Below are 21,404 nucleotides of genomic sequence, written 5' to 3' on the forward strand. Positions count from 1 at the left end.
AGCAGCATTGGGATATAAGGAAAGAAGGGAAGTGGGACAAAGCTTTTTAGGACGCTTCATGTGTATAATAAATTTCTCTACCTGATATTGAACAGCTCAAAGAAATGCTTTTGTTCTCCTTATTGCTTCCAGCATGTTCAGGTAGCAAATAAGCCTTGGATGATGAATGCTCAAGCTGGCGGGGTGGTAGGTCCTATCAGGTGGGATGTCCTTCTCCAGCAGCACACGTGTACAAAAGAAATAGCAAGTGCTTTATTCTTGTCTCACCAGGCAGAAGAGCTGAAGGATATGAGTGGTGGTGTTGTGCTTTTGTTCCTGCTGACAGGAACCGGCATGCTCCTCATGGAGCATGGTCAGGGATGCCCTTTTCTCTTGCAGTGTGCAGTGGAGAGAAGGCACCAGTGCAAAACAAGGTGTAGTCTCCCTTTCAGATGTTGAGCTGCCAGCTGTAAGGATCAGCAAGTCTTGCAGCTGTGGAAGTCACAGATGATTTTAATAAGATGTGTCTTCAGCACCACAATATTTTTAAGTAAACATTTCCTGCAGTTATTTGCCCTGCTGCATCCCAAGAAAGCTTTCTTTCATTCTTCTGGCGAGCAATGTTGATGTTGTGGATGCAGAATACAGGCAGGCAGATGCTTTTGTACTGTAGGAGGTAGTCAGTTGCCTTTCATGTTAGCATCTGCACTGGATTTTGTTTGGGTTTTTTTCTGATGTGGAAGTGTGAAGATTAGGCTTGTTTCTTACTGCCTTTCCTTTCAGAGTATTGATCAGGTATTACACTCTATACTGTTACGGGGGCTTTGGTCAAGATGTTCTTAGTATTTTCTTAGGGCAAAGAGTCTTCACCTGTGTGAAGTAATGGTTATATGTATGCTGCTCTCTTAATGACACTTGAAGTATGTGTGGAGTTTCACAGGCAAGACAAAGAGCTTTCTAGAGGATGGGGTTTGTTTTGGAAGCTCTAGATTGGACACTTTTGAAGAAAATGAATTTCTGAAAAATAAATATTAAGCATTTATTAGAAATTGGATTTCTTCATGATCCCTCAAGTTACGACCTAAATTACTTTGGAAAACCTTGATGGAAATGGTTAGTAAGGAAAGATTACACAATTCTTTCTCTTCCTTTATGTCAGTTTTCTAGAGTGATCAGTTCCCTTTTTGAAGTTTTGTAGGCTTCTGTTGCAGGGGTACTTTGAAAGAGTAACTTCATGTATGTGTTGTTTTACAGTAGAATATAATGTACAAAGGGAGGCAGGACTGTCTGTGCCAGACTATTCATCTCTTCTGTGGAATTCATGTGGGCTTTCTTGTCATATATCTCCTCTTCAGTTCTCACAGTCTAGCACCTTATCCAGGGCACTGCAGCTGGTAATTTGGAAGTGAGTCTTACTGCCTACTGGATGGATCTAGATAAGTGCTAAGCTTTTATTTTGTATGGGGTTTTTTTGAGCACCCCACTTAGACAGGCTGCCATTAGGAAACTCTAATGTGCTTTGTTGTAGTTACTTGTATCTTCATTGATAGGAATCCGAGATTCAGAGGCTTACTTCTTCAGGTGCATTTTGTGCCTAAGAACAGCTGTCTAAGGAGAGAGTATAAATTTTTAGAAACCTGAACAAGATGCAGGAGGAGCTGGGCAGAGGCAGTGGTGTTGCTGCTGTTTGTATGCTTCAGGTACCCCTTTTCCTTGGAAAGATGCTCTGCAAACTGCTATGTAGTCTTCTCAAGATGGTCTCTTCCAACTGTTAGTGACTAACTGTTTTAACACTTAATGAGTGGGGATAAGAACAAGATCTTCTGGTGCCCATGTTGCTGGGGGACTGTCTTTGCAGACCTCTGCCCATGGTCCACTCTGGTTCATTATCAGTATTTTTCCTGGCAATTTGCATAGAAAACAGTGTATTTCTTTATTTTCTTGTATCTTAAAATTTTGTGTAGTGTCAACAATATGACATAAATGTGATACAACTGTTTTGATGCATGGACTGGTAATTAATTACCCTGTATTAACAGGGTACTTGTACAAACAAAACAGATTTTTATGCCAAGCTAGACTGATTGGACTCGAGGTGCTCTTTGTCACAGTTTGTGCCCATGATTTTCTGTGTTCCTCTTTGTTAGATTAGTTATAATTGAATCCTAAACCGCATTTCATCGCGGGTTTTTTTTTTTAAATGCCTCTTGCCACTTTTATGGCTAAAACCAAGGCAGTTTAATGACCACGTGCTTTTCCCTTCTTGTTCTTCCTCATTTCTTCTTCTGGCATCTTAGCAGTGCAATAGGGGCCCGTGGACTCTTCCAACTCATTTAATTTCCATGATCTGACGTTCACTTATGATGCCATGGCTTGAGGTAACAGTGACTGGGATTTCCAGACAGTCTTCTGTCCAAGTTCTGCAGAGGCTCAAGACTGCTTAGTTTCTGATCTAGAGAAGATCAAATGGATTCACCATGGATTGCCCGAGGCTTTAGGTTTGCATCCTCATCCACTTATCTACGTACATGTATTTCTATTCAAATACGTACTTTTCTCTTTGTTAACTTCTTCAGGTCCTAATTTAAAAAAATCTCTTCAAGTGCATGTTTAGTATATGAAGGACATTGATTAATGACACAGTAAGTTCCATATTGTTATGAGTAGTGCAATTCATATGCTTAAAATGAAATGTGTGTTCAGATGGCCTCCAGACTTGGAACAGTAGAGTGGAAAGACAGACTCCTTAGTGAGGTATGCTTGCAGGCTGCTGGCAGGTGTGCTCTGTCTCCTGTCATGGCTCAGTAATGTTCAATAAAGTTCAAAATACAAAAGCTGCCAACCAAATCCTCAGTCCTGTGGAACTGGTATTGTTGTCAGATGCTTTGCACTTCCAGAATTGAGAGCTCAGAGTGTGGAGCAGGTGCTCTTTCAGAGACCCTGACCACACAAGCACCTCTCTGGGAGGTGGCAAGTGCTGGGTGCTTCTCCCGTGCTGCCCATTTTGCACTCCTACCTTCTGCTGAAGGTACTCCAAGGCATTTGTCACGTGGTTCATGGTTTCAACTCTTGACTACTTGCAGATGGACAGCAATTTGCCATTTATTCTTTCATTCACTTTAGTGTGTCAATATTCCTTCCTTTTCCTCTCCCCTTTCCCCCAGAGCAGTGACACTTCAGATGAAGCTTAACTTGGTTTATGGCCTTGTCTAAAAAGTGGAACTGAAATGGTGCTTCAACAAAACTCTCTTTTTAGCATATTCTCTAGGTTTTTTGTCTCTTAAGTATGTGCCAAATGTGGCGTTAATTGGCTTTGCAAGCAGTCACTAATCTTCCTTCTGATGCTAGTTAACGGAATTCATTGACACTTTAAGACAAATACCATTATCCTAACAAGAAATCTAAACACATGCATTCTTGAAAATATAGAACTATTATACACCATAACTCTTCTGTCCAGCCTCTTAAGGAGCCCCAGGAAGCACAGCAAATGCCAGTAGTTTTCAGTAACTGAGGAGACCGTTGAGCAGGTGCATTTTGTTTAGATGGGGGTATTTATTGATTTTATCTATCTGATAATAAATAGCACGTGAACAGTTCTGTTGGATTTGGTGTGACTACTCATGTGCATAAATATCACTGTGTGCTTTATTACTTTCCTCAGTTTAAGGTCTAGAATGTATCTTTGTGGGTATATTCTTTTCTAGACCCACAGAAGAGCACCTGATATCTTACTGAAGTATTAAAGAGAACTTGCTGAAGTATTAAAGTCCAACTCACAAAAACTTCCTTGAGCTTTTTTCCCTTGATAAATTCAAAGCACATCTTTTACTTAAAAGAAAGTGGAAAGAAAAAAAAAAAGACAGCATCCCACTTTCTCCACAGGGGCAAGTCTCCAGTGTTTTTGCTCTTGCCTTATTTCGTTGCTTCTTTGTAGATTGCCCACTACTAGGTAACCTACAGATTACCTCAAAGTTTAAAATTTTGAAATGAGTATTGATTGGAAGTAAGGCCACACACATTCACATTCTGTGACTCGGTGACCATAAGCTTTAGAGTGGCATTTTATGTAGCCAATATTCATGGTAAATGTGATCACATTTTAATTTCTGGCCCATCCACCCCCCCACCCCTCTCAAATTAGTGGTTTTTTTTTTTATTTCTTCAAATGTTTGCCGTTGATTCTGGAGTGCAAGAAGGTTTGCAGTGCATGAAAGTGGGCCCAAGTGCAGTCTGTACTGCTTACCTTCAAAATTTAATCAGATTGGCAACAAAGGTTGTTACAGTGTATGGCTTGCTTTTTTTATGAAATCTAGGTTTCGTCTGCACAGAAAATTCTGGAATAAGCTGAAGTGCCAGTTAATGTGCCAGTACAACTGCTTATCTGGTTGTCTTTATTTCAATACAACATTGCTTCTTTTCTGGTAGCGGGTATTTCTTGGGGTAGCTTCCACCTTGCAATAAAAGTGATCTGAACTGTTTTGTAGTTACTGTGGTAGTTGGGCCATGTCCTTAGCCTTAAAGAGCTTGTAGGCTGCAAGTGTGTTAACTAATATGTCCAGTGTTTAATCTTTCCTCTTCGCATCTGAGTAATGTGATTTTTTTTTTTTAATTTTTTTGTTTTTAGCCTAACCCTCTTTTATTGCAGGTTAAGCTGTGCTTACAGACAGTTAGTGCAACTTAGCTGCCTGATAATAAACTGTTCAAAGCACTGTAATTTCATCATGTGTCTGGACCATTCAGACACCAGGCATTTAAGCACCACCTAAAAGGAATCGTCATTTAAAAGCATCACGTAAGCTCAATGTAATTCAAACAAGTACAGTCTGTGTGTATGAAGAGGAGATGTGGATGCTTTTAAGAAGAAGCATCTGCTTTATAAATATGAGTTATGAAAGGCTTCCAAATGTCCCCTCTTCGTCAAATGTGAATGTGATCTTCTCCTAGGAAGCCATCTGGAGTAGGCATGCTACAGTCACTACCTCGCTTGGTGCCATTGTCCTATCTGTGCCTCAGAGTGACTTGTCTCGCTACTGCACACTCAGTGGTTGTTTCATGGGTTTGTTTGATGTCAAGTTTGTTGCCAAGCTTTGGTGCATCATAAAAATATTTTGTCTCCAATGTGCTGATTTTTTTTTTTTAATTTTTTTATGATGTGGTTTTTTTCTGCCTTCCTCATAGAAATATTGTGAAAGGAATGAGGAGTCTGCGAGAAATACTACGGACTGTGGAAACAAAAGCTACTCAGACCTTCAAAATGGTAAGGGGAATGGGAGATAGCAAGGTGGGGTAACCTGCTATGCAGGAATTCTCTTTGTTTATTAACCATTGCAGTAGGACAAAAATATATTTGTCCTCACTCAATTGATTACTGCCTTTTTTTTCCCCCTTTTTATTTTATTTTAATATTTTACTTTTGGAAGTGATGTGCCAAGTGATGCACTTAATTCAAAGACCTGCCCAATTGAAACCTCTGAGCCTTCAGACCTGGGCATGTGGGTTACTTCTGTTTTTGGTTTTTTTTTTCAGTGCGTTTTTCTAGCTCTGGTAGAAATAGGGATGTATTTAGTTTGACAGTACTGTCCTCTGGTGATGTCTTGGGTTTTTTCTCTCTTTTCAGTGCGTGCATGCACACCTTTTTGCATTTGCATGTAGAAGCATTAAGGACTTCTGGCTCTTGCAACAAGCAGTGCTTTTTTTATACTCAAGTGCTTCAGTGTTCTTCCTGTAAAACTCCCTTCAATACAGTACAGAGTGATTTTAATTTTATGAATATTAGTGTTGGCATTCTGCATCCTGTTATCCTGAGTGCCTCTGGTAAAGAAATCATGGAGAAAGCTATTTATGTGCCTGTTTAACTTCTTAGAGCTTTAACTGGTTCTTCCCTGTCTCCCCTTTAAGAGACCTTGTCCTGAAGTTACTCAGGAGGCGACAAGGTCAGCAGCATGGAGAATAGCAATCTCAAGAACACAATGAAAACTTTGTAGCCTTAAAAGCATTGACATTGATACAACTAAACTTGGTTTTTTGCTTGGTTTAGCTTTGTGTTTTGTGTAATTACAGAGAAGTTTGGCAAGGGATGTGGGCATGAATTTGCATAGAATTTTGGAGATGGGAGAGTGCCAGGTTCCAATGGATGGACTGGAGGTGTGTCTAGCTCACATTCAAATGCAGAGCTAAAATGAAAGTGTGAGCAGAAAGGGTATCCTGGGTGCTTTTTTGCCTAGGTTCCTCACATTTGTCTATTTTGGAACTTCTGTTCTGGAAATGAAACTTCTCATTGCTTTGGGACCACCTTATGCCTAACTGAGAATACAGATGCATGTGGAACTTTGTGCAGGGAATTAGAAGAGGTGACTTAAATAATTGTCACACTCAAATGGTTGTGTCCTTTTCCAGATTGAGATCAGGGTTCAGGGGATTTTTCTTGCTTGCCTGTTTTATCATTTTGCTGAAATGAGTCTAACCATCTGCTGTTTCTATACCATGACAGAAAGTGGCACTCAGATGCTCCTGTCCCTGTGCAACTGGGGAGAGCTGTACAATACCCCTGGGGATTTATCCCTAAGGGGAAATCTGAAGGTGTTCATCCAATAGTTTTTCCTGGGATTTTCATTTTATTGGAAGTTGCATGTTCATTTTCTTACTTATTTTTAAAGAGCTGTCAAGGGGACAAAGGGAGGAACGTGCTTAATTAAACAAGTTTTTCAAGCATGAAAGTGAAACACATGATTTTATTTTTTTTTCCTAATTTTTGGGATCACAGTGTTCTTCAAGCATAATGATGCTTTTTTTAGCTGAAGGCAGTAATAACATAAATCAGAGTCTTGGCCTGTTCTGGTTTGTTTGGTCTTATTCAAAACAAGAGTGAAGCTAATTTACACAGCTACTGTACTGTATGTTAAAATCAAAGACACTAAAAGTATTTGGTTCTTGCCTTTTGAAAGGCTTATCACAAACTGTACTCCTACTTCTGTGTGAACCAGTAGAGATCTTTTTGTTGGTGGCTTATTATTTTTCCCTCCCCTCTAAGACTGTAGGAAAAAATACAGGAGAATTGGCTCCTTGGGGTAAAACTGACTAAATAATTACACACTGAGATAATAAAATGATACTGGCTAATGTTGCAGGGCCCTAGGCCATTTTGCTCATGGTTACTTGCTATAAAAAGCATAGAAAAGCCTAGTTAGAAATAGAAGGCTTTCTTTAACTTGTCAGGAGTACATGGAAGGTCTTGGGGTTTCCAGGGAGCTGTGCGTGACAATATTTCTTTGAGGCACCATTATATATTCAGATCATTTTGCCATTTGCTAGGTACATCTATGAAACCTCCCATCCTGGTGTTAAGAAACAGTACAGGCTACTGTGGTTGCGTTTTAGACTCTCATTGAATTCATGTGTGGTGAGGTGGATGGAAATAAAGAACCTTGCCTCAAAATAAGTTATTTTTCTGAATCTGATAAAAGGAACTTTAACCTCAGTATGATTTATTTGGTCCTATAGATGTCATACCTCAACTGGAGTAATGCTTCAGTTATCAATCATACCTATCCTGGTATTTAAAAGAAAATTACTATTGGTGGCCGCATAACACATCTCAAAGTGTAAATTACATATAAGATACATATGCAGTAGTCAGAGAAGTTCCAAAATAATATTTACAAGTATTATGAGAGGAGGGCTGAAGTTTCAGCCTGCCACTGTTCTGTGCAGTATTTACAACTTAGAGTGCTGTGCTGCTTTTGAGTTCACAGAAGATGCCACCCATTTTGATGTCTCTGTGCTTGTTTGCATGTTCAACTATTCACAATGCAAAAAATTAGAGATTTGTTGGGTGGGAGACAAGGACAAATGCCAAAGATAGTTTTGCAAAGTCAAGTTAACTTGCTCCCTTTTGTGCCCAGCTTGCCAGTTATGCGTGTGAACCGGAAAGCAGGTATTTAAGGATCCTTGTCTGCTCGATGTTCAAAAGAGTGTGTGTGATGTGGCTGTCTCAATATAGACGTTCCTAACCTTCTTTTCTCCTCCCTTCATTATTGCAACAAAAAGAGAAGCAGTACCAAGGTGAAGCTATAAAAGGCTTCAGGAAGAGTAATATTAACAGATAAAGGGTTGATCTTTTAAACCTAGTACAACCTAGCCTCTGGGCTGAGACTGAGGCTGAGACTTGGCTGAGGTTGAGAATGCAGTGGAGTGCCATCATATTCTAAGATAGTAATATCTGCGAGATTGTCTCAGTGGTTCGTGTGGCAATCTGTTGACTTCATTCACTAAAGGGTCCCTTGTCAGGCCTTCTTGATACCTTTTTCTTACAGTATTGCAACAAGACCATGTAAATGCAGAAGGCTGGCCTTTTCAGAGGAGGGAAGAAACTGCCACTGCTGTAGACTTTTTAACAGCTGCTTTAGCTACTCTAGCTTTCTGAAAAGTGGTACTACTGTGTTGTTGGTATATCTCCTTCCCAAGGTGGAACATGGGGAGGGGTGAATCTTTTGTGTTGAAGAAGGTGTCACTGATGTGTCTTTTTCTGTACTGTTCACTGATCTCTAGACTGCAGCCAAACAGCTAGCCCAAGTACTTCTCCATTCCCTCAGTGAAGACTGTTACTGGAGCCCTTTATCTGATCCACTTCCTGAGTTCATGAACAAGGAAGATCAGTCTTATGTTAGCAATCTTCTTTGTCGGAGGCCCGAGCTGTACACAGAAGAGAAGTAAGTGTCCTTTTTTTATTTCAGTTAATTGGCAGAAGGAAGAAAAGTGTTTGAACGCTCTTTGGTACTGCTAATTATGTCACCGATTCATGTAGTAGTTTTGTGTGTTCTTGTTTTTAACTTCCCATCAAAAGGCCTGCTGGAAAAGTAAAACATTAAAGTGTTTGATTTTTCTTTCGCAGGAAGGAAGAAAATCCAACCAAATGGCTGTCTTTGCTATGAAATGGAAATAATCTATTTATGGTTCAATATAACTCATCTAGGGTATATAGTAGAGCTTTTAATTGTGTGAACCTGCAAAAGAAGGTATTGCCTAGCAAATGAATTATGCATGAGATGTTTCAAGTTACTGCTACTCTTGTGAAATGAGAAAGAGGCTGACAGAATAACTCTTGACCTTACTCAGAAAAATGTGTTCTGTCTTTCAGTGCCTTCTGCCCTCAAGACAACATAGAAGAGGCTCTTCTTCTTCTCTTAATCAGTGAATCCATGGTAAGCTAAAAATGAGTTTGTAATACTAATAGCACAAAGGAATATCTAGTGTTTCTGTGTCAGGTCTTCTAGTTGGTTTTGTTTACAGAATCTTCCCTAGATAAACAGAAGCAAGGATTCAGCTGCTGAGTAGGAAATGCTATTTATTCTTTTATTAGTAACACCACTTTTATTAAATGGACTGTCAGTGAAGGGGTTTGGGAGTTGTCAAGAAGAGGAAGTGACTGCACTCACTGTAGCTGCATGCACGTTCTGACATCCAGATACACTGTCAGTAGATGGATGTTTCCATTCAAAACATCTGTGTGGATTTATGGATCAAGAATGAGAGGAAGGGAGCCTTGCCTAAAGCCAGGCATGATGGTGGTACCCATTGTTTGGAATTTGCAGGATACAATATCCTCCTTACATTCCTTAGTCTGCAGGAATAATATTTTAGTTGTTTCAGTCCTGAGTGATCTTTGGCAGTTTCTGATGATGATGATACAGGGAGTCACATGCAGAAACATCTCTAATGAACTACAGTGAAATAATTAGATTTCTTCTATTTATAACATCTGTTGCTTAAAAAAATTCCTTTAAGAGGAAGGGAAGAAGGTGGAGAAAAACAGCTGCATGGAAAACTGCATGGTAACCTTTGATCATTTTCATGTTCTGAGAAGATGCAAACGTACAGAAAATGTGTAAGAAATGTGTTCTGAAAATGTGGAAGGAAAGTTACTTTGCTTTAAATTGTTGCTAAAAATGAGATTTGAAAACCTGGGAGCTTCAATGACCCTCTTAGGAACTTTTAAACAGCTTTCAGACAAGTTGAAAAGAGATACTATGGAGGTTTTGTTTTTTGCTTCCTTCAGTTTTTCTTTGTCTGGTTCTTCTGGCTCAAGTCTTTCCCCTATCCTGCAAACTTCTTCAGAACATGGCAATTTAATATTGTTTGCTTTTAAAAATTGGGGGAAAATTGAAGAGGCGGAACCAGCCCAAAAATATTAAATTGACTTAATCAGGCATGTTTGAGTGTTACTATACTTTGTGCTTTTTAGTGCTTTCTAGATTAAGCCTTTACAGTACATCTGTTTTGTGTTTTCGAGGGCTTTTCTGCAGTTAGAAGGGCTTTTCATAGTTGGAAGTGGAGACTCCAGGACTGAGGACTTGTAGAACACCACATGCACTTCTATTAAAATCAGAAGAACTCATGTCAGCGTTGCTTGTCAGGGCTGATCCAAGCAGGAGGTGGATCAGGGGTCTGGAGCAGTGACAGTACTGGCTGCTCCAGCCTTTTCTGGGACTGGGCTTGCAGTCATAAAGGCCTTGTGGGAACTTGAACTCTATAGTCTTGTTCTGAGGGGAATGAAAGCTATCCTTGTTTTATCCAATAGTGTGTAAAATGGTGAACTGCTCCTGTAACTAAGTTATGGATGAAGCAGTGTAAAAATGCTATTGATAGGAACTGGACTGCTGTGCTGACTTCAAGGTTAACTAAGTAACTTGTGTTTGCTTAAGTGCTGTCTTCTATATATAGGAAATTTCTGGAGGTAGGTACAAGGCATTTAGATCTGCTGTATATAAAGTACTTAAATAATCAGAGATCCTGTAGCAGAACACTACAGGAACCATAACTGTCTTTACATTTTTTGGGAAATGGAACATCTGAGCCTTTCTCTTGTATTAACAATAGGCCTATCGTGAGTTTATTGTTTTAACAAAAATACAGGACAAGTGTATAGAAATATAGCTGTGTATAGAAATACACTTAGGGACCACAGGAATGTGCTTCTTAAGTGAAGAAACAGAGGGAGCGATTTGATTCTTGCATGTTTGCAATCCATAAATATTTTCCTGTAGTTTTATGGTACTAAGAAGGGGAAATTTTGTTTAATTTATGACATGAGACATCTTTTCCATGACAGCTTTGTAGTAGGCTAGTGAGTTTTCTCATGTACAGGTTTGTTGCTTGTTTGAAGTTTTTTGTTTTGTTTTTCGAAACTTGCAGAAGCTCATGGAAAATGAGTTAATAAGAAGCAGATTTTCATTTGAGATTTCCCTAATGATACAGTGTTAACAACTGAATAAAACATATTTTCCTTACTGGAGAGAGTGTCAGTGGCAAGTGATAATGATATGTTTCTGTAAGCCAGTAAGCAACATAGTTGGTGTTCCTCGATTTTGGCTGGATTAGGCGTTCTTTCAGTATTTACAATTATGAACCCTTTTAAATGAAACAGAAGTATACAAGTAGGTTGGCTTGCTGGGAACTCTCCAGTTTCTCTGACACTTTGATTGCTCTATCAGAGCAAAACTCACTGGAAAGGTTCTTTTCCTGTCTGATTTTTAAAGAGACTAAAGAGCAGCCATGCCATTATAACTCTTTTGCAGGACTGTAAAGCCAAACAGCTGTCCCACATGCCTGTTCCTCACTTTTGCCATTCCAAAATGAGCTCAAGGGGGACAAAATTGGGGGGAGGAGACACAGAAGAATTGTCAGCATGTGAAGGGGACACAGAACAAAGATACACTGGGGAGAAGCATAAATCATCAGAGAACCTCAAAGTAAATAAGTACTACATTTGATGAAAAGGGGACATGAGAGCTTTTTAAAGTAGTACATACCTGGAACACCTTTTCTTCCCCCCTGAACCATACAGGGAGGGAGTAGATCAGTGCTAGGTAGTTTGCTGTTGAAATTCACTCAGTTTTTCTGTCTGTCTTGCCTTCCTAAAGTGAAGCTAACATGTGCTTCACTGGGATCTGTGCAACTCCCCAGAAGATGTTATGGGGGTTACAAGAACTGTTCCTGGAAGGGGGAAGGGGAAAAAAGAAATTAGCCTTGAGGTGTTGTGAGCCAGACCCTACATTCCAGCAAGCCTTTTCTGGGTCTTCGTGGTGCTGGGTTCTGGCTTGTGATGGTGCCCCAGCTTTTCTGCAATGGAGGCTTCCCTTGCATTGAAAGGGAGCAACTTCATGTGTTCTGGTGAGGTGAAATGAGAATAGTTTCTAAAGGGGTATTAAGGGTTCCTTCAGTATTTCACTCACTCTGTCTCTGAGCTTAAGCATGTAAAAGTTTTTCAGATGTCCAAATAACATGGTAGCCTATTTCATAGCTTTGAAGATGCTTCCTTCTGTGGGTATATTAACACTTACAGTGAAAGCTTGAGTCCTCTTTCTTCCTGACACTCTCCTGAGCTGGCTCCTGTACTCCTTCTGTCCTGTTGAAAATGGGAACCTATTTTCATAAGCTAAGGCATTTCAGTAAACAATGAAAAGCATCCCAGTTGTTGAGTTGGCAAGTGCTCCTCCTCTGTGCCAGCTGTTACTTAGTCACGGTGGCTGGCTGTAGAGTTCTCATGAAGGAATCTAGTGAAACAAATCAGGCAGCCTGAAGATTACCACAGTCAGGGCTGTCTTTAAGGGGGTTTGTGGCCTCCTGGCTAAATTCTCATTCCTTATGCATAGCCCGAGTTATGGTATGGATGGGCTGCATTTGTGAGAGGAGGAAAATGCTCTCCTTCAGACCAAGGAGAAGGCCAGCTGGTGACAGCCTTTACAAGCTTAGGCTGTGGTAGAATGATGTGTTCCTATCACATGTTGGAAAAAATGGACTGTCCTATTTTTAAACCACTAGTCCTCTTCCTTACTGTGTTTAACCCATCAAAACCAGTGCCACTATGTTTGTGGGGAGAACTGAAGGCATATTGTGACTTGCTGCAGTGTGGTTTCTCTGCATCATGCTACCAGTGGGAACAGCACTGGTTCTGCCATTGGGACTCTGGTGCTTTGTGCTGCAGGGTGTAGGCAGGGGAGGCTTGGCAGGACTAACCCTTAGCTGCAGTTTTGTTTATTTTAATAGCCATTCTCAGGAGTATTCCGAGTTGACTGCACTGTCTCTCAAAGTTAGCCAAAAGTTTCTCAGAGCCAGGAATGGAACCCTTTTCTATTACTTTTTGTGTTTACTTTTGAGGTGGAAAAAAAAAAAAAAAAGAAAGAAAAAGTTCTTTGTTTGCACTTCTCTTCTTGTTTCTGCAACGTACAGTCCGAAACCCCTTTATTCAGCCCTGGTAATGCTGTCTCTTACAGCTGGGGATTCTGGCTGATGCAGTCCATGAAACATACCAGGTAACATGGATTGGTTTTTTTGGCTCTGTGTTCACTTCAGTCATACTGGAAACGAAGCTTCCTGTATCCAAAACTAATAAATTCTGTACCTGTGTGACAAAGATTGGAAATATCATCCCCATCTTATCTCTGATTTGAATCCCTGTAGGTGATTTGACCTCGGAGAGGCTGAGAGCACAGAATACATGGTGAGGGAGGAAGTAAGATACTGGGACTTGCTCTGTTCTTTTTACTGGTGAGAGCAAACTTATGGCTGTGAGCATGCCTGTAATGGAATAAGATTAAACCCATGCATTTTTAAGCGTATTTATATGCTTAATAAGAAATAATTATAACCTGTCAGCTCTGCAGTTCCTAGCTTTATAAAATAATGCTGTCCAACAAATGGGTTGGTGAAGGAGAAGAGTCTCTTGTTGCTTCTGTAGGATTTTTTTAATTTTGAATGCCACCAAGCCCAGTGATGATACAGCAGCTGGCTGACCATCATGAGTATTTTCTTGAGGGCTGTTGGACTATGGCAGCTGAAAGAGACAACTGGAGACAGGATTGCCTGCTCTGTTGGTTCCTGCCAAACCATGGTCATGCACTTACAATAGCAAATCCGACTGTCTCTTTAACTGGTCTGCAAGGCAAAGCTATGTGTTTGGGACCTGCAAAGATGGATTGCAGGATGTTTCTAGTGGGAAATACACCACCTCTGTTAATTGCCTCTTGAATAAATAGTTCCAACTTGAGATGCTAGTGATGGGGTAGAGAGCTTTTTTTTTTCTTCTGCTTTGCAGTAGGAAGTCTTGTTTCCAAACTTGCAAGGAGGATGCAAATTCTTGGAAGATAGCTTTCTAAGTGCAGATTACTGATAGCAAATACGTGACTTTGTTACCCAAGACAGTATCCATAATCAAACTTCATGACTTTCTCCCCTTCTCTTCCTTTTGTGTGGGGTTGTTGGGCTGTTTTGGCTGGGGGTTATGTCTGTCTGTCTTTCAGTGATGTTTCAGAATTAGTTCTGCTACAGTACAAGATGTTAAAATATACCTGGTGAGAGATAAGATATATCTATGTGGTCATATTTGATAACGAATAGTAATGGGCTATTTTGTGGAGACATCTGAATGGGGTACCAGTAACTTGTGACCTGTTGCTTACCAGAAATGAGACTGATGCCAGTAAGTTCACAAGGCAGTAAGTTTTAATTTGTTGTGCTTCTGGTTTGAAGTGTGGAACAAGTTGTGTTATCTCTGTAAGAGGAGTTTTAGGGGTGGCTGGGGTATGATATTTGCTCCTTGTTCCACCTGCTTCCCATTTTCACAACAGCTTTGTAATCAGCCCAGAATATTTTATTTGTATATGTTAGTGAGGGGCACCTTCAAGTGCTGTGTAGAGGTCATCAATAACTTAGGTGAAAAGTCTGTAGCCTCTTTTTCATGTGAATGGGTCCTTGCCATTGTGAAGAGTTCATTCATTTTCTTGGCAGTACAAGCAAAACAGCCAGAATGGAGACCCAAAGGATATGGGCTAAATATTTCCCAGCTTTTAGCAGTAGAGGCATCAATTGCATGATTTCAAAGGCTTGTTGTCAATCTTACACGCATAGCATTTGTTTTTCTCTCTTAATGCTAGTATTGAATCACACCAATTACATTATTACAGTACACTGTGTAAAACATGCCGCCGTTCTGTATAGATGGGTTGCAGTGAATCTGGCAATTATGTCTATTATGAAGAGACACAAGTTGAACATTAGAATGCCCATGAATTAGGGGGCAGGCAGCAGGCACTCATTAAAGATTTTAATTGCTTTCTTTTTCTTCTTTGGAAAAAAGCAGGGGGAACCATGTTTCAAAGTGAGCAATTAAAGGATACTTCACAGCTAATTGCTGTGAGAAGGGGTTGCTACATGGAATATTATATATAATGCTATTGTAATTCATACGATTGCTTGACATTTTATTAAGAAGCACATCTTTGTACTGTGGTAAAATTTAATTTTCTGCAGCGTAACTGTGTGCGTAATAACTGCTGAAGTAATGGCTGTTTGGATTTGCTGTGGCTCTCTTCCTTTCTACATGTAATAAACATGCCATAAATAAGCTGTAATTATCAGAGTCACTGATGTACAGCAAATCCTCTGTGGATAGGTTGCTTATCTAGTTTGCCGGTACATATATTGTATATAGGATAGGAAGGCACAAGTTGTCTGTAGCTCAGAGAGTTGTTAGTTATAGCAGATCCTCAGAAAGGCAGATCTCTTCCCTGCTGTCAGAGCCAGCATGGGTCTGAAAGTCCCATTGTTGTATTGCTGCAGTTTGGAGCCTGACTGAAAAAGCCCTGCTGAATGCTAGCCGGTTCTGTGCCTGGTCAGGTTGAACACCTGAGTGGGGCCTCAAGCATGATACAGAGACATCACAGTGGCTGAGCGCTAGCTCAGCTTGGGGGCACCAGCCTGTGCTGGAACCTTTTGGATGTGTGTGGCCTGCAGATGGGCTGCGTCCCTGGGCTGCAGAAAAGGAGGGAGGGCTGAAGGTGCTCACTATCCTGTGTGTGGCTCAGTCTGGGCTGACTGTCTTATCTCCTCAGATGGGATTGGTGTCATGTCTGAGCCACCTGCATGCACAGCTAATTGTGTCTAATGCATCTCAGAATATGCAAATGCAATCTGCATCTGTGGGTTGCTCCATTACCTAGGAGCACCTCAAATAAAGGGGCACTGACTGTCTATTTTTGCTCTGTATAACGCAAGTGACGCTATCTCCCAATGGTGAAACTCCCGCTGGTAGCATTAGTGACCTTCTCCATCCCACACAACAGCCTTGAACAGAGGTGCTCTTCTTTTAATGGTGTGACTCACCATCTCTCTCCATCCTGCTTGTGTGCTGTGAGGCATGTCTGTGTGACAATGGGAACAGCTTAAAGGGAAGAGTCATGCTGGGGGTGTTGAAAATGTATTTGTAGCTATGTTTTACTGCTGCTTATAGTGGAGGAGGAAGAAGTAATGTGGTAGGACAAATCGGGAATTGCTGCTTATGTTATTGATACACTGTTTGGAGATCTGTGTTCTACAAATAACCCTTTTTCCATTTGTGTTCAGGAAAATTAGTGGTCTGAAACAACAGAAACACAGGTATTGAAAAAAATGTTGGTGTAAAAGGCTTAGAATTTATGCATTCTCAAATGGAAACTGAGATATTTTTCTGTGTATGTTTCAGTAAGTAAAATTCTGTGTCCAACAATAGGTGTATGCTGTGTTGCACCTGTAATTGCCAGCAACTGTCAGGATTTCTCATTGCCAAATCGAAGTTTACAAAAACATTAACAAAGGTAAAGGCAAAACAATTGGCTTATGGTCACAGCACCCTTCCTTCTGTGAGAGGCAGGCCACAGAAACATTCCAGTTTCCCTGAGTGGGTTTCAAGAAATGGTGATTCACATTCCCTTCCCTCCTGTATGTAACACTGCAGTAGTAAATGATACCTTGAGCCTTGGGACGATGATTTACATTACTGCTAGACACACTCTATGTCCTTGCTGCTGTTCAGTCAGTTTGTTACGAGGTGTGCACCTTTTGGTTTTGTTTTCTTTTTATATCTCTCTGATAATGCAGGAGCTTCTTGGGGGTTTTTTTGGGGTTTTTTTTGTTTTTTTTTTAGCGGCTGAAATTAGCAATTGGAAATAGGTTCAGTATTAAAAAAATGTTGGGATAGAAGTGACAATGAATTTGCTTTAGCGGCAACTGTTATGCATGCAAGTATAGAGAGTGATAGATTGCACAGACCTTCTATAGCTTTGAGATTTGAAAGCTTGAACAAAATAAGCAGGTTTATGACCTTTTTGGAAAGAATATTAGTCATGCCTATGCATATGTTGTTTTTAACTGCTGTCTGCTTAGGTAAAGTATGATATGTTCAATATGACTGAAATTGTAGAATGTTGCATCCTTGTAACATGTCTCACATTCCTGCTTATTGCAAGATTCGGGCATGTTCTCTCTAGTACCAATGTCTGTTAGCAGACATTAATGGGCATTCACCAGTTCTGATTAATTTCCTATCTGTGCTAATGGGTCAATTTAAAAATCATAGCTTGGTAGTAGATAGATACCCAAAAAAGCATCAGGCTATAGCTGATGCTAATGAGAGGTTGATGATGAGATTACAGAGCATGGGAGTGCTATCTCAGTAGTTATTTTCTACAAACAATTGTCACAACAATATAATCAGTGCAGAAAAAATTATTAATGTGATTGTATATACGTAGAAGGATTCACTCAGCAATAAGGATCGTTCTGTATATGCTTTGTCTTTAACTCTGAAGTAGCAATCTCAGAATCATTCTGTATATGTCTTTAACCTGTTTTTTTTCCTTTTAAGGTAGCAGTCTTGGATTAAATCCAAACAGAGCTTAAACATGTATTTTTTTATTTTTATTTGTTTAGTTCTTCCAATAGTGGTAGATGAGCTATGCTTCTGTACTCTGGTTACAGGATTTTCTCTCTGAAGGTGGCTTCATTCTCTGAATTACTTTTTTAAATCACAAATTATGTCTTTTGCATAATTTGTGATTTTTCTTTTCTTGAAATCCTTTTGTGGCTACAAGAGTCAGTGTAAGTTTATTTGTGCAAACACTAGACTGAGTCTGACCTGTCAGTTTGCCTTCAACTGCAGTCGCCATTTAGCTCTTGGTTGTGATTGTGTTAGTTGTCAGTAATTGTGTTTGCTGTCTCGGCTGGAGGCTGTGATGAAGAGTGCTTGGAACTGGGGCATTACACAGATAATATCATGATGAAACAGCTGCATCTTAATCATAATGAAATATGCGTGGGCTTTAAGGGCTGCATATTCTGGAAATTTTTATTACACTTAATTCCCATGTTTAACCTTTTTAGGAAAAAAATCTCCCTGCAATTAGAAAGAAATGGATGTAAGATTATAGTAGTAAATATTATAAAATAAATCTCATAACCTTCTAGCTTTAGGGAGGGAACATTTTGTTTGTCTTTGCCCCAGGTGAAACTGCTGGCAATCTTCTTAATTTTTCTGATCTTTTAGTTGTCTAGACCTGAATGTCTGGTGTTGCACCCCTTTCAGCTGAGGAGCCCAGGGCAGTGTATCTGTGCTATCAGTCAGTGCTAGCACTCAGTGGTGTCCAGCACTGGGCTCTCTCGGAGGTGAAGCAGTCTGGGTGAAATCCTCTGCATTTGGAAATCAGAGAGACTTTTCTGTTTACTCTAGGATTGGAATCTCCCTCTCTCTGCTCAGAAAATAGAGAGGCTGGGATCTCACAAATTGCTAGACTGATCATCTTCTGTCAAAAGTAATGTTTCTTTTTGATCTAGGCTGAGCAATGCACTGATAGATTATGCAAAATTATTTGGTATTGCATTGCCCAGACCTCTTAATTGCATTAAATTGATGACAGACAAATCTGATTACTAAGGCAACCTGCTCAAATTAAGAAATAAAAAGTCAGTAGCAGAAAAGAGGAGCAAAACCACATGCTATTGGGAAGAAATCAAGTTCAAACACAGAAGATAACTACTTCCATGGTTGATATTTTACCACAGTTTCAGGTGGTTGAAGTAATAAGGAATGTGGTTTAAAAATGGCCTTGAATTTCTAATTATTGAGGAAATGGGATCTGTTAGGTCTGTTTCCTAATGCTTTAATTCTGTGAAACAAATCCAGATGAGGTATTCCTAGCAGTTCCTTTCTGTACATATAGCTATCTTCTTGGGTTCGCTTTGTGTGGATGAAAAGTAAGTCTATGGAAACAGCTTCCTCATGTTGGGATGAGTTAAAAAGAAAACAATAACAACTAGAGATGATTTTAAACAATGCTACGGATGATCGGAGGAACTTCCTATGGAGGAGTCCGTTCTTTCTTGCTCTTCTGGGGTCTGATGCTTCATTTGTGTCTCTGCCCAGGCAAACCGGGATGCAGTGATCAGCCGAGCGCCAGACCAGCAGGATGACCGAGCTGTCAGCCTCCGGGATGCTTCTGCAGTCTACGACCTCCTCAGTATCACGCTGGGCAGAAGAGGGCAGTATGTCATGCTTTCTGAGGTACCCCCTCCCGGCTTCTGCTGAAACTGCCATTTGAAACGTGCAATCAAAGCCCCTCTTTGCACCAGCTTGTCAGGGAAGGTGAAAATGAAGCACACTAGTTGGCAATTAGTAGAAACAGCTACAGACCTATGGCAGCACAGGCCAGAAATGTACACAGAACTGTTTGAAACATTAAAATAATTTATATGTAGGCACTTGAACAAAGTGGCCGTCATCTGAAGTGACAGTGTATGCTAGCAAGCCCCATTAACTGGGAAGAGGAAAATGATGTCATAAAAAAATCCAAAAATCACCTGGGCCCTGGGCCACAACAGATTGTTTCCCCTGTTTTGATTAGTGAGCCAAGCAGTAGTCTTGACAAAAGATATTTTCAAAAACAAAAAAAAAAAGTCTGATGTTTCTCCGAACATTTATTTCTCAGTGCTTGGAGAGAGCCATGAAGTTTGCATTTGATGAATTTCACCTCTGGTACCAGCTTGCCTTGTCCATGGTGGCTTGTGGAAAGGTAAGGTTCAAACCAAAGGACTTAAAAAGGCCACATTTTCTTCTGGTAGAGTGTATCTAGCTTGCTTGTTTGAATGTGCACAGTCATGTATTTTGTGGGGGTAGGTGCCACCAGACAGCTATGTGGAAGGACAGTACTCTCCTTTTAGGCTGTGATGACACTTTGTGATCAGGCGTGTGCATTTGATATTGAGTACTGTTCTTTCCGTGTAGTGTTTGCTTCTCATTATCAAGAAGAAAACAGATTTTGTTCATAGCTGTGAATTGAAAAGCATTATACAGCATTATACAGTTGTCCATTCTCTGCAGATTCAACATAAGTGTGCTTAATATAAGAAAGATGTCTAAAACTGTCATCAACTCATTGTATGTCTTTAGGCAGTTGACTTAACCTCTCTTTAAGCTATGGTTTTTCCATCTGATCAAGGAAATGCTTTTTCATAGAGAGCTTGCAAGGATTAATATTTTTGAAGTGCTTGGTGCAAAAGATACTGTAGAAAAAGAAACGATGTGCGAATGTTTGCATGGACGAGTTTTGGCTTAAGGTTTTTTTTAAATTAGTGTAGTATTTGTTAAAGTTACCAGTTAACCACTGAGATGGCTGAAGTCTGGTTGTGAAAGGTAGGCAGAGGTGGCAGCAGCTTTCCTTTATTAGTCTTAAAAGAGCAGACTTCCTGCAAGAAACATGAATGGTACAAAATTTAGCCTGTTCGTTTTGGGGGTCCCTGCCTACACTTTCAGAAGGTGTGAGCAAAGTAATGCCGTGCAGTGGTAGACCACTTAATATTCCTATATTTTGTGCCCATGGCGTATAGAGGAATCCATGTGGAACTGGGCAGAGACCACCAACTAGCAGGCATCTGTCAAATTGTAACTACTGCTGTCCTCTGATGGCTGTAAGCTGAGCTGGAAACAGTGGCTTTGGTGTGGAAATGGGAGATGCATATACAGGGTAATGCTTTTCCAAAGAAGTTGTCATCTTGTGATGTATAAGTGGCAGCAAAGCTTGGAAGATGTCTGAACGGATTCCTTCACTTCTGTGAGCATAGGCAAAGCCTTATCTTGGAAGACTGTCTGTTGTTATGCATTATACTCCAAGAAAATGGCAGAACAACAAGAGAAAGTCTAATAAAGAGCATCAAGGATGGCTAAGGGTGTAGTAAGCAGGGTATAGTAAGTAGGACTGTGGAAAGATTGAAAGAATTTATTTTTTTTACCTTAAAGGGGAGAAAAAAGTCCAAGAGAGAAACAAGTTTTCAAGAGCTCTTAGAAGAAGGGGTTAATTTTATCTGTGGTGGGTAGGACAGGACATGATGGCTTCCAGTTGCAGCAACACAAGTTCATGTTTCCTTTTAAGAGGCAAAGAAGGAGAGTGGTAGACTGGAAAAAGATTGCCTGTAGAGGTTGTGTGGAGCCTGTGTCACTGGGGTTCTGTGTGACACCCTAGGCAAGTATCGGTCAGTGGTGATCCCACTGTGAGGCACCAGGGGTGTACTTGGTGGGACCTTGCAAACTCTGACTGTTCTGGGACTTCACAGTTATCTTG

General features: G+C 40.3%; 1 protein-coding gene across 9 annotated transcripts in view; it reads left to right on the forward strand.

The window, feature by feature from the left end:
• Window positions 1–21,404, forward strand: part of TTC7A (tetratricopeptide repeat domain 7A) — a 179,685-nt gene that overhangs the window by 25,704 nt on the left and 132,577 nt on the right. For all 9 annotated transcript variants that reach the window (XM_074818080.1, XM_074818076.1, XM_074818081.1 and 6 more), the window contains 5 exons: window positions 5,161–5,239; window positions 8,530–8,690; window positions 9,119–9,182; window positions 19,214–19,351; window positions 19,776–19,859. In XM_074818080.1, coding sequence (XP_074674181.1) covers window positions 5,161–5,239; window positions 8,530–8,690; window positions 9,119–9,182; window positions 19,214–19,351; window positions 19,776–19,859 — 526 coding nt within the window. The remainder of the gene's footprint in view (window positions 1–5,160; window positions 5,240–8,529; window positions 8,691–9,118; window positions 9,183–19,213; window positions 19,352–19,775; window positions 19,860–21,404) is intronic.

Source organism: Strix aluco, chromosome 3 (assembly GCF_031877795.1).
Source record: "Strix aluco isolate bStrAlu1 chromosome 3, bStrAlu1.hap1, whole genome shotgun sequence".
Lineage (NCBI taxonomy): Eukaryota > Metazoa > Chordata > Aves > Strigiformes > Strigidae > Strix > Strix aluco.